The sequence below is a fragment of the Chenopodium album genome, chromosome 24, assembly GCF_948465745.1.
Source record: "Chenopodium album chromosome 24, dcCheAlbu1.1, whole genome shotgun sequence".
Classification (NCBI taxonomy): Eukaryota; Viridiplantae; Streptophyta; class Magnoliopsida; order Caryophyllales; family Amaranthaceae; genus Chenopodium; species Chenopodium album.
This window is the reverse complement of record NC_137857.1, coordinates 26,454,875-26,469,415: the sequence shown is the minus strand read 5'-3', so window position 1 is coordinate 26,469,415 and position 14,541 is coordinate 26,454,875. Positions and strand designations below refer to the sequence as shown.

The following is a 14,541-nucleotide window of genomic DNA, read 5'->3' as shown; positions in this document are numbered from 1 at the left end:
ACCATATTCCCAAAATACCCCTAGCATCGGAGTGCCCCGAGCATCCGAACGCTAGGGGCAAAAATGTCCTAGCAAAGGTGGCTAGCAAGCACCAAGCCGAGCCATGGCTGGCTGGTGCGTGCTAGTGCATCGTGCTAGCAGCCGCGGCTAGGCACAACAGCAGCCGCACCGCGCCACAGCCGCAGCCGCACCACGCGCCAGCAGCAGCAGCAGCAGCCGGATGTGGGCTGGGCTCGGGCCGGGCTCGGGCTTGGCTCGAGCCTTAGGGCCGTGGATTAAGGGGAAGCATGGAAAATGGGAGTAAGTGAGTGAGGACATGTGGCACAAGGAGAGTATTGAGTGGGGAGCAAGTATGGTCCCCTACTCTCTATGTGGTCCTCACCAACCCATCTCACATGGTAATGCCACTTGTAGATTTATTATTAGTTTGCAATTTTAATTTAATCTAGCTTTAAATTAATTTGTGGAATTTCATGATCCCACATTGATGGGATAGAAATTCCCACTCATACTTTCCTCTATAAATACCAACCTTGGGATTTGGAGTAAAGTGCTTGAGTGGGAGTTAAAAAGAGCATTCCATAATTTTTGGGAAAACTCTTAAACTCATATAACACTCGAGTTTTGGTCGGACCTTGCTAACCCCAAGGTAGTAGACCTTAAAGTTGTGTTCGCCCTTTTGTGGGTGGATGCCGTCGGAGGCGCGGCGCTTGACATACTCGTAGCTTTCAAGTAAGAGCCCCGGTTTTTGGGCGAAGCTCGCTTCGAGGGTAAGATTCATTATCTTATCTTTGTGATTATTTATTTATGCTTTATGATTTTAATTATTGCGAGTGGTTCCTCGGGTGGGGTTGTTTCCGCGGTGAGTCGGACTCACCAAACCCCAACAAGAAGGAGCCGTACGATATCCATTATCTCGATGATGACGACGTAAGGGCTTTGATAAGGGATCCTTTGAAACCGTGGCCTGATTGTCACCATGGCCTCCAGATGATCAAGGAGGATGGAACCATGCATCCGGCTTACCTTCCCAACTATTATGACATGTACGGTATTATCTCAGATCCCTCCGTTTTTAATTCAAAGCTTCAGTCTTTTGATTATTCTGAAATGGAGACTGTGTCTAAGGTTGTTCCACCCATATGGAAAAAGATTGTTGACCCTTTACCTGTTGTGAATTTGAAATGTCCAATTTATCGCCTGAGAAAACCGAATCCCACTAAGTTAAAAATAGGTTTTGGTAGTGATGCACTTGTTGTTTACCATGTCCATGGAATGTTTACCACTGTCAACTTTGCCATTGTCACTAACCACCTTGTTGATGAGGCCCCTGTGTCTAGATTTTATGGTACGAGGTTAACACCAACAATTGAAAAAGCTTGTCCCTCCATGCCCATAGGAACTCCAATAGTCGTATGGAATGTTAGGGATGTGTCTAGACCATCTTTCATGCAAAATTTCCAAGCATTGGTTGAGAAACACGAACCCGGAGTTATAATACTCCTTGAGACACGAGCAACCATGAAGAATTGGACACGTCTCTTCAAAAAATTCATGAATTGCAATTTTGAAGAGGTTTGTCTCCCAGGAGGAGGGCTAGCATCGGGTATTGTTGTTCTGTGGGATACAAATTTGGTCGACTGTGAGACAATGTTCAATTGTGGGGGAAATTGCGAGTTGCTTGCTGTGGGTTAGGTCAAGGTAAGTGTGAGCCATTTCATTTAGTTAATTAATTGTATATATTAGTTGCAATTGCATTCATGAATTGTAATACCAACCCTTATGTACTGCAGGTGAAGGATGAAGGTGGGGCTGGCTCGTCGGGAAATGCTGTTGAAGGCTCGGCTGGAACGGATGAGGAGGCGGAGTAGAGCTCGGGTTGCGAGGGGCTAAGCTATGAAATGCTGATTATGTCGTCATGTTTAATTTAGTAGTTCGTATGAACAATGTTTTTATTTTAATGTTACGAACAATTATTAATTTGGGTTGTAATCTTTTAATCGACTCGTATGTGTTGTTGAACAATTTGTATGTCAACAATATCCGTATTTTGTGGATTTAATTATGTTTAATTTAAATTATGTTTTAAGTTGTGTGAATTATATTTAATATTGTTAAATTATGTATATTTTACGAAAATCAAATTAGATTTACAATGTGATTATAAAAAAGATTGTAAATTACTATACACCCACCCTAAACCACAACACCCAAACACAAAAACCTAAGTGCAAGTAATATGGCAAAGTCATATAGTAAAAGCGGAAATTAAGGGTGTGGTACTTATGATGTGAGAGACAAATCGCGAGCGCTATTTGTAGTCGACTAGTAATAAATAATAAAAAGAATTGCAAGTAACTAGAACTAATTAGAAGTAACTTAAATCAAAGGGGCCAAATGCCGGAAGGCTAAAAAATATAATGAAAACTCAAAATATAGATTTAACCACATTATATCATTGACCCTAAACTAAGACACTATTCAATGTTTAAAATAGACAATAGGTTAATAAAACAAGTTCATATGTGAATACTACTACTACAGCCCAATCCAAAAGCCCAAATACTAATTAGACAAACTATTCAACTAAAATCTCCTCATCATACTACAACACTACTACAGCAAATTCAAAGTCCAAATAATAATTCAAAAGTATGTAAGTATTTAAGTACTACTACAGCAATCGAATTGCCCAGTTCATCATACTAGGACAGTCAACCCCAATGAACCCCAATACGCCGGATGAGCTCATCATCCGCATACATAGCATCCAGATCTTGTTGGCACTCACCATTAGCCGTACACAATACTCCAACTTCTCCTATAGCTTGTTAGTTCAATTGATTCCCAACCGCGACTTCACTAAACTAAAAATACAAAAAGGCATCAAATCAAAGGTCATAATTATTCATAACAGAAGTTTTGAAGTGATTCAATAGACCATCACTTATACCTGTTGTTGTCCCAAGCTGTGATCAAAGTCTATATGCCTTGCAACAGCTTCTTCAGTCAACTGTACACTTTCAACTTGTTCCTTTTTCTTAGCTCTATCTTTTTGACGTTGCTTTTTTTCATAGTATTTCCTCCTTGCCTCCTTTTGTCTACACACTTCTTCAAAAGTGGTCATTAACCTTGAAGCTCTAACACAACCCCTATTTGAAGGGGGATCCTTAATGCCAACTCCAAGACCAGTTTGCTGTGATTCATCCGCAATTGTAAGATCAAGGCCATCATTTCCCGCACCACCATAACCCCCTATGACGCTCCTACCAACAGAAGGAGTGGCGAAGGCAGTAGGGCATACAATTGCCATGTCTCTGCTCTGGGGTGTTTTATCTGTCATGGCTTCCCCAACACTGCTCGAGGGAAGTGCAGGTTTCACAATCTCCTTAATCTTCAGCTCTAATTCTTGTAAGCCTGCAATGACCATGGCAAAATCTTCATCCTTCTCACTTGCAAGATATGAAATGGCCTCAAATACAAAGTTCATCTTGTCAAAACGAACTACATCCGTAGTCTTAGATATGTCATGGTACGCAACTTTGACTCTAGTATGCTTGCGGTATATATCTTTACGCCACCTATCCAAGATGTACTTCTGTGGGATGTTTGGCACTTGCTGTATTTCTAGAGCATTAATGCAATGCCTGCAAAGAATCCCATTGCATTCGAACATCTTGCATTCATATTCCACTTCCTCACTAATAGCATTGTACAAAACCCGGTAAACTCGCCACCTTGCCACATGCTTTTTTTTTTTTCAAATTCATTCCAAACATATATTCTGTCTTTAATTAGGTGCTCATAGCAGCCATCCCCAAGATGTTGCAAGCTACTAGAATTACAATACATCATTCTCTTACACTCTCGTTGCACCTCCATGAATTTTGCATCTGTGTACACATTCCTGTACGTCTCTTCAATCTTGAAATCTGTTATTAGTCCCCGAATATACAAAGACGAATTACCATCTGCCAACCTCTCTGCTTCCCTCCGATGCTCCATAGCCCTCACATATTTTTCAGCAAAGTCACGTAGTCCGGTATTTCTGTCAAAAAATTCATCAAAAAAATTATGAATACTTTCTGATCTTTAGGTGGTCTTCATTCCAGCCCAAAACATGTGCTTCATGGCCGCTGGTATCCACATTTCCCACTCTGAATACAAAACAACAAGCCACAAGTTACTCTCCAAGTTATAGGTGGCTATAAACTCCTTCCACCTCAACTCAAATTCTTCCATACTCAAACTATCATAAATGATATTTTTTAGCACCTCTTTGAAATCTGAATACTCCTTACACTTCCCTAACTTAGAACCAAATTTGTCAGTGATATGCCAAAGACACCATCTATGCCTAGTTTGCGGCATAACAGCCTTCAACGCTTTTCGCATGGCTGGGTCTTGATTTGTCAGAATAGCCATGGGAGGAGTTCCCCGACTGCATCTAACCAGGTTGAAAACACCCACCTAACATATCAAATTAAACATTACACATAAGTAACATATATTATCAAACATATGCAATAGATCAAGCAACTCCATATAAACCAAATCTGATTAATGAATGAATATTAGCAAATACATGCAAATAGCCAGATAATTGAATCAGTATGTGCAATGCCTCCTCAACCACCACCCGTGACTATGGTGTACAGCAGAAGACTATGGTGTACAGTAGAAGACAGAAGAGGCAGCAACATACCAACAACAACAACTTACCAGCACCAGATGCAAGAGAGGCACAAAATCCGTTAGAAAGCACAGGGGACAAGATGCTTTTACCATTTGTTTGTAATAGACTAAAGTAGTTAAATGACAAGATGGTAGTACTTGTAGTAACTAAGGCTTGATTGCCATTTTGATGCTTGCATTGTTAGTATAAGTAGTATTGGTCTATCATTGGAGAGATTATTCAGAAAATTGTATGCAAACACTAGGAGAGTTATGGCCTCAAGCCATATTATCATTCGCAAGCTATAAGCTTATTAATCAAATACTCAACCTTACTGCCTATTTTTGTGTGATCTACGCTAGTCCGTTGCACTATGGTAAATGAATCACAGCAGGACATATATTTGCAAAGGTAAATATATAAACACCATAACAACAGCAGGACTTTTAAAGAAAACAACAGCAGGACATATATTTGCAAAGGTAAATGATTCAAAAATTTATAACTCACTTGAAGGTTTCAGTGGTTTCCCGCGATATTAGTGCACAACCAAGCAATGTAGTTTGCCCATTATGGTTAACACCAACAAAATTGGCAAACGGTAAATCATATTTATTTGTGAGGAAGGTTGTATCGAAACACACGACGTCCCCAAAATCATCAAAAGCAGCCCGACTCCTAGGGTCTACCCATAAAACATCCTGCAGAACCCCATTCTGATCCAACCGTTGCATGTGATAAAAATTCTTATTGTTGTTTTGCATCATTTTAAAATAACTCATCATTGCATTGGCATCCCCATCTTTGAATTTCAATTTCTTCTCCCTAGCCCTCAAATTGTGCAAGTCCCTCTTAGTAAATGGCATATTTTCTAAGCCATTCCTCTCGGCAGCAATCATATTATGCATTGTTGAAGTGCTAATACTGACATCATCACCAAATTGAAGCCTACGCTTGACATATGGCACTTTCTCCAACTCATCCAACATGTACTTTGGCACAAACATTGCTTTAGATGGGGTGGGATTAAGGTTAGTATGCTGCAAAACAACATTCTTCAGCTCCCATCTTCCATTTGCCAATAGCCCTACATACACCTTTGCACCACAACTGCATATTTTCGACTTTTTGGTTGCCACAGGTTCACCTTTTAAGTCCTTTGACACTCTCTTTCCACCAACCCTCCTTCTAGAATCTGGTTTACCAGCACAGTCACATTTCCAGGTTGTGGCTCGTTTTACCTTCACTCCTTGTACCTACTTATAAGCACTTTGAGCAACCACTACCCCAAATCCTTCTTGCTTCCCATATGCATTGTAAAAAACATCAGCTTCTTGCCATGAATAAAAAATCATGCCAACCTCAGGGGGATCCACCCTAACACAGTCCATGTTAAACATGTTCTGAACATCAGCAATCTCCTCCTTTTCATCTGGAGTGCAATACCCTCCAGAGTCACCAGTCCCCTCTGCAATAATCTCATCCATTTGTCGATCACACTCCACTATCTCATCCATTAATTCATCATACTCCACCATCTCCTCCAGTTGTTGAACTTAATCACCATATTCATCCATAATGACATTTACACCTATATACAATTTTATCCAAAAACAAACAATTTACACCTATTTATAATTACCATATTTACAATTTTATTCAAACAAACTATAATCCACAAAAAAAATTTATTAAAAAAATCTACTTATTAATTCATCAAACAAGCAATGACACGTGTTATCTCCTGGTGTGTCCTTTGTTTTTTTTTATTAAAAAAATCTACTTATTAATTAAGTAAGCAAATCATTCAAAATATATATATATTTTTACATATTCCATATTAATGTTGTAATTATTAGTATATTAATGTAAAAATATTTCACAAATCTTTCTAAAAAAAGGTTAGTCAACTATAAACCAAAAATTATATACTTTAAATATTTTTTTGTACTTGTTTTACAACAAGAAAAAAGATTGCTCGATTTTTTTTGTCTACCTTTATTTATTTGTGCATTGGAAGCGACAATTAAAAAATACAAATATAAAAATTAACCTATCACATACTTTTATTATCCCTCGACGAATTATTTATAATTATATTAATTTTCAATCAATAATCTATAACTACAGATCACCGTGCATGGCACGGGATCTAATTAACCTAGTGTGTGTGTGTGTGTGTGTGTGTGTGTGTATATATATATATATATATATATATATATATATATATAATGACATTATAATTTCTATACTTGATGTGTATGTTTTATCAAATTTTATTTGTTGGATATTCAAACAAAAATTAGACTTACCGCGCAAGGCACGAGTCTTAAGCTAGTAAAAATAAATATACACACCACTTTGATGTGAATTCTAATCAATAAGTATGTTATTTTGTTATTAACATATGTTATGTTGTTATTAACATATATATATGTAAGAAATTATTATTGTATAAGATATCATACTATAATTGATTTAATTTTTTAACAGGACACACCATGAGATGACACGTGTCATTGCTGGTGTGTCTTTTAGTATTTAGTTATTGATTGATTGATTGGTTATTGGTTATTGATTGATTATTGATTATTGATGTTGACTCATGTATAGGGATGGCAACGGGTCGGATCTGGACCGGGTTCTAATGGACCGGATCTAGATCTACTTTTGTATCAAGGATCCAGATCCGACCCGAATTCGTTGGGTTTGGAAAATGGAGACCCGGATCCAGATCCGACGGGTCCAACGGATCTAGGTCTGGATACGGGTAGTTTTAAACTTTTGATACCTTTTCCTTATCTCTCCTTTATATTGCTTTGAGGCCCTGACTGGTAAATCTTCTCTAACTAGGTTAAGTCTCGTGCCATGCATGGTAACTTTTAGTAATTGGTTTTATATTAACAGTACGTTTAATTATACAATATAAATTTGTCTAAAATATTATGATGAGTTTATGAAAGAGTATACATGTTAGCCAATATATTTTTTAATTTCTTTTTTGCTCATTTTTAACCCTTAAAATAAGAAGAAAAAATCTATTAAATAAGCAAAAAAATTACCTTGGCTACACCTATACACCTACCTCTATCACCAGGGTATATTTAAAAGGTGATCGATGATGGTGGAATTTGAAACTACGCATTTGTTAAAATGCATATTTTTTCATATATATTTTATTTCACTAAAGAATTGCATTAGTATCATTTTTGTAGCGTTGGACATTACACCATGTATGTTTTTTTTTTTTGAAAGAAGTCCTAAAGGAGACTAAATTTCATTAATAAAAGCCATACGACATCTACAATTGACAGTTAACGATAATGAAAACGAATTTAACAAAATCAAACAAGAATTAATCGGGGAAGAGCTGAGAATCCAAATACATAAATATAACAATTCGGCACATTCTCGATTCGTTGTCTCATACAACTTTTTGAATGGATCCGTCGTCGCTTCGCAATTTTGTGAGAAAGTTAATTCTTGTGCTGATTCTGTAACCCGAATCCGAGCCATAATCAATAGTAGCCCCGCACAACCAGAAACCAAATCAAACAAAAATAAAACCTTGTCTTTCGAAGGAGTCCGAAAAACCTTGTCTTTCGAAGGATATCGAAAAATCCTTGTCTTTCGAAGGAGATAAACCCTTTCTTTCGAGGGAGATATTATTGTAACCTAAGAAAAAAAACTTAAAGAAAATAAAGATTGGGGCTTTCCACCGGTGAAATCCGATGGAAGCCCCTTCAAAATTGACAATGGAGGCTAGAGTTTAGGAGAGAGAAGAGAGAAAGGAGGCTAGGGTTTAATTTTTTCAGTAGGTTTACACCATGTATGTTTTAAATTATGAGAAGAATGTGACTTTTTTTTAATTTTTTTTGTTGCTTAAATTTATAGTAGTTATTTTTTTTAATTTTTTTGTGGAAGAATACCTCAAATCTTTCATTTTAAATAATTTTTAATATTTGATATTCAAACTACTAAGCTTCTAATATATAATTAAATAAAAATAATAAAAAAAATAGAATTCTTGTAATATATGACACAAATTCTATATATAAAAAAAAATCTTATTGTATCATACTTATGTTTATATAGTTGAGAATATATTATAGAAATATACATCAAATCTTTTATAATTTTATATAAATATAAATTTTCTACGCCGTATCTTTTTTTATGTAATGTATAAGATTTGTTTCCATAATAATTTTTCTTTTTTAAAAAAATAAAAAAAAAACTAAGGACACACCAGAACATGACACGTGTCATTGCTGGTGTGTCTTTTAGTATATAGTTATTGAAGTTTCAATCACGATTTTTCATTTGCTTTTCCTCTAATGTCTAACTCCTTAGCTTGATGGCACATCTTCTTTCGAGGTTCCACCGTGCTTGATTAAACATGGAGCTTACGCTTCCAATGCTTATATGACTTGTGCTGGTAATTTATTTCTCTTTCTCCTAGGTTGAAAATTTGTGATTTATTTCTTTGGCATAATTGAACTAATTATTTGTAATTTTTTGTCATTTTTATGGTATATGATTGTAATTTGAGAAGAATGCTTTGAAATGATGAATCGAATGTGTTGATAAATTGATTTTGATTTCATGATTTGAGGAATTCGTTTATGATTTTGTCTGATAGATAAGGATTAAATGTTTTGAGGAATATATTTTGAGCTTGGAATTTGTCTTCAATTAATTGTTTATCGAATTCGACATTGATTGATCATGTTTAGAATTCCATTATAGGAAGACGGAGTGTCTTTTTTTTTCTTTTTTTTTTGTTGGAATTACTGTATTTGAGTGTGATTGATAATAGATTCAGAATGACTAAGGCTTTGTTATGTTCAAATAGAAACACTTTTCATCAATATGAATCTGTCACATGTATCCATTGCAAGTTTGCAACTGCTTGAATTTACTATAATGCTATATATTTACATATTATGTATACAGCTAGAATTCATACCCAAGTTATAAAGTGTGTGGCTAAATTTTGATCAAAATTTGAATTAAATTAGGATAATTATCAGTTGTTAGTTAATGAGTATGTTACTAAAGAATGACCTCTTCAGGTTTATTGCATCAAATTATTCTCATGTTTCAGGACATTTAGGCATGATTGAGCTCCATTATCCATGCTTTTAATTAAATCTCATACATTAAATCATGTCTTTTGTTAATGGTGATATATAGTTGCCATACATTATTGAAAATCAATCTCTGATATACACCAAGAGGACATGATATTTATGTTGACAGGATTTAGTTTGTCTAAGAATCGCAAATAATGGGTCCATGATTATAACAAGTATCATGAAAAGAACATCTCCTTTTCAATGTACAATATCTATATTTTTATTGTGGAATATACGAACCTCTAGCCCTTTCTTAACCTCCACCGTGGACTCAAGTCAATAGTTTGGCATGGAAACGTTGTTTCTTTAGAGATGTTAAGATTGCAAGCAAGGAGATGATCTCAAGAAGATGGTTAAGAGCGGTTTCTAGAGAAGAACTCTAAACTCTTATACTTCGTATGTATAAAGTGTTATCAACAATTTTAGTATTGTATTCAATTTGTGTTAGTAGCTTAAAGTATTAGATATTATTTCCATGGATACTTCATTTTTAGGTAGGTTATTTCTCACCCTTACAAAGTTGTTTTGCTGGTGTTTTGGCTCATACTCAAATAGTTAAAGTCTTAAAGAATAGTCATTTTTATGATCGTACCGTACACTATTTTAAGATTGTTTATAATATGCAGGTACAAACACTCAGCGACATTAGTATTAACATCAACCACAAAAACCGTTCTAGAAAAACTAGCCATATTGCGCGCACCGCGCGCGTTGGATCCCCTAGTAATATAAAAAGACAAAGTAACCACCTTACACACTTACTAGAATCTCAAGTGTCACAGTCTTGTAACTTGGCTGCGAGACCGACTTTATTTATTACTAATATGATATGATATAGTTTTGTGCTCAGATGATGACCGGATTGTCCTAAAGTTAGCTTGAATGTTAAATATATGATTATATCATTCTTTTTTTTTATGTAAATGTTTAGGTACATACAATATCATATCGCTTATTTATATAATAGTGTACTATTTGTAGTTTTGTTTGTAAATAGATTTCTATATTAATATTGACTTGAAATTATTTTTATTGAACTTAAATTATTACTAAAACATCATTTTTACCAAAAAAAAATTAATTTTACTAATTCTCTAATATTTTTTAAAAATAAATTAAGTAACAAATGCATTTTTTATGCGGATAGCCACACAATCTGGTCGGACAAAGTAACCCGTACGAAACTGACCGAGTAACCCCCATAATACTAACTGAGTAACCTCTAACACTAACTAAGTAACCATCTATATTATTGCTATTTGAGTAACCACTATAACACTGACCAAGTAACCCCTATAGCACTAATGAAGTAAGAGCCTGTTCTCATACGTTGAAATTCAGTTTAGTTCAGTTCAGTTCAATTCAATTTAGTTCAGTTCAATTAAGTTCAGTTCATTTCAGTTCAGTTCAGCTCCTAATTTCCTTCTCTTATAAAATATTAATTTCAGTTCAGTTCAGCTCAGCTCAATTTAGTTTAATTAGTTCAGTTCTGTTCAGCTCAACTCAGTTCAGTTCAGCTCAGTTCAGTCAATGAGAACAGGCCCTAACTCCGTTAATAGTTAGTGACACGGCTTTATTGGCTAGCTACGTATAAAAATTTGTAATTAATTATACTATAAATGGACCTTATATTTATGAACTTTTTAAAACGAATTTGATGATGGAAATAGAATTTATTTATACTCCCTTCGTTTCTTATTTCTTGCAACAAAGGGGGTGAGCACAATTCCCAAGTCAAAACTTTTAAGGGAGTAAAGCAAGTTTTAATCCCATGTGATTAACTTTAAAAAAGGAGGGAATTGAAAGGGACCACTTGTTTTTTAAACCATTCACATGGGCTGATTTTTGGGAGGGTGTACTTTTCCCTCCCAAATTTTCACCAAAATTCAAATTTTGTCAAATATGCATCAAATTCTTCCCTCCACTTACTTTTCACAAGCAAATGGGGTTATAAAATGTTCAAAACACATCCACAAATTTTTGTTTCATCAATAAATCAACAAGTTCTACTCCCTCCTAATGAATACATTTCAGCTTGAATTTTCAAAAGTTAGCACTAACCTACAACTAATCCTACCATAATTACCCAAATCCTACATTACCTAACCTAATTAGTGCTAAATTAGGGGCAACATCTTCACTTTGATTTCATCCAAAAGCTGGTTTAGTTAGGGTTGTCCAAAAAATTGCATCCTCCACTTCATCACCATCCCAAGACCTGGAAAAAAACAAGGTTAATATCTGTCCATGGGTTATGAAGAATTCTTTTCACTAGAATAGTTACTTGGTGAAAAAAATCAACCATACTATCACAATCAAGTGACTCAGATGATGAATATGCTGCAGAATGGGCATATTCCCAAATCGTAAACAACCAGCTTCAACCACAGGGAGGAGAGAAGAGGAGAGACCTCACCATGGAAAAGAAAAGGCAGATTGTAGATGCAATTCTGCTAAAAATGCAAGGGGGGGGGGGACTGCCAAGACGTTTTCTATCACAACTAGCAAGAAAATTTGACATTCATAGATCAACAATGTCAAGGTTAAATGCTGACATTAAGAAGCATATGGCACAGGGGAATGTCATTCATGTCAGGTCAAAGAAATTAGGCAGTTTAGGGCCTAAACCAAAAGAGTACTCTGATGAGTGGCTTCAATCTGTGCCTCTGTACAAGAGGACCACAGAGAGAAGCTATGCTAGAGCACTTAATGTTTCACATTCAACAATTCACAAATTAAGAAAGAAAGGAAGACTCAAAACTCACACAAGCACAAATCATCCAACTTTAACATCCAATCACAAGGTGGCAAGAATGAAGTGGGTGTTAAGTCACATTAACCCCATTCCAAGTCAAGGGAACCCAAAGTTTGTTGACATGCAAGACACAATTCATATTGATGAAAAATGTTTCTATTTGAACCTAGAAACAAGAAAATTCTACCTGCTGCCAAAAGAAGAAGACCCCTACAGGTTTCAACAGTCAAAGAGGTTTAAGGTTAAGGCCATGTTCATGGCAATGATTGGGAAACCCTTGTATGCAAGAGATGGGACTCTTTTGCATGATGAAAAGCATGGTATCATTCCATTTGTCAAAAAACAGATGGAAAAGAAAAAGAGTAAAAACAGAGAAGCTGGTACAATGGAGACAAAGGCTGTGCAGAATGTAAACAAAGATGCAATCAGAGAAATGCTTATGGACTACATCATCCCAACAATATATCAACAGTGGCCAGAGGGACTCCCCAAAAATGTGAAAATACAGTGGGATAATGCAAGACCTCATCAAGTGCCAAAAGATGAGGAATTTGTTGCTGCATGCCATGCAAATGGGTTCAACATAGAAATGGTATACCAACCAGCACAGTCTCCTGACTTGAATGTGCTAGACCTAGGGCTTTTCAAAGTAATACAATCCCTCCAATATCAAGTATTCCCAACTACTTTGGATGACTTAATCAAAGAGGTGATCAATGCTTACAATGCATTTGAAGCTAAGGCCAACAAGTACATATGGCTAACACTTCAATCAGTCATGAATTCATGATAAAGATACTAGAAAAGCAAGGGAACAACAACTTTTCACCACCACATATGAAGAAGAAGAAGTTGGAAAGATTAGGTAGGTGTTTTACCCAAACATCTACATGTCTCAAAGGAGCTCATTCAACAAGCTGTGACATTGCTAGACACAATGTTCATCCCAACACCACATGCAACAGAGGAAGAAGCATACATGGAAGTTGATGTTGACTGAAGTGAAGACATCACAAAAAGGGACCCTCACAATGCACAATGACTGCCACACATAACCTTCATAGTATTTTGAAAATTCTGGTAAGAATGTTTGAGTTACAGTTACCCTTTTACCACCTTTTGTTCAAGATCAATGTTTAATGCTTAGGTTATGTGTATTTTGATGAATGACACTGAACACATGTAAGGTAGTCATGTAATATAGGGCCTCAGTATTTTGAAATGTAGTGTGAACTTTGTTATCTTAATTTACTCTATTGCATGATCAATGTTGGTGTATTATACTCATAGCACTTATTACCATCTGTAATGGTATGCATATATCAAAAAGCTGCTCTATTGATGGAGCAACTCTATCACAGGCAACAATGAATCAAATGAGTCCCTTCATCATTTGGTTTACACAAAAAGGCAGATGGAGACATGCAGAAGGGGGGACCAACTCACACACCAAACCTAAGGCAACTTATTATCCCTCAGAATACATGGCATACCCAACATAAAATCATAGTGTTCTCTCATTACAATGTCATTGAGAACAATGTAGGGACTCAGAACACCACAAGGCAACATAGTCCACAGCAAACCAAATGCAAAATGATCATCATTCATCAACTACACATTCCCCTGACCATGTCATCCTTACATACTCCAACAGCAACTAAGATCCAACAACATCAAATAAATGAAGCACAGCCTTAGGGCATACTATCATCAACATCATCAAGATAGCATACAAAGCATACTACCATCAACATCATCAACCCAGCATACATGATCAATATCATCAATATATCATCAAAATCATCAATATGGCATACATCATCAACAGCAGTAGGGTATCATGAAATCAAGAATATAGCATACAGAATGTTAACCATAGCATCACTGTCACAGGGACTCAAACCATAACAATGATAAAGGGACTCAAACCACACAACACAGGTATTTTTATTAAAATAAAAAAACACAAT

The 14,541-nt window shown here is 35.8% G+C and overlaps 1 protein-coding gene across 1 annotated transcript; it reads left to right on the top strand.

Moving 5' to 3' along the window:
* The first annotated feature begins 12,347 nt into the window (after positions 1-12,347).
* LOC145610710 (uncharacterized) lies at positions 12,348-13,358 on the top strand. The gene has a single exon (XM_081666011.1). The coding sequence runs from the start codon at positions 12,348-12,350 to the stop codon at positions 13,356-13,358; it is 1,011 nt and encodes a 336-aa protein (XP_081522137.1).
* Positions 13,359-14,541: the final 1,183 nt, after the last annotated feature.

What these genes read in the sequence shown, in the direction of transcription:
- LOC145610710 (XM_081666011.1), top strand. Translation starts at nt 12,348, where the DNA reads ATGTCAAGGTTAAATGCTGACATTAAGAAGCATATGGCACAGGGGAAT.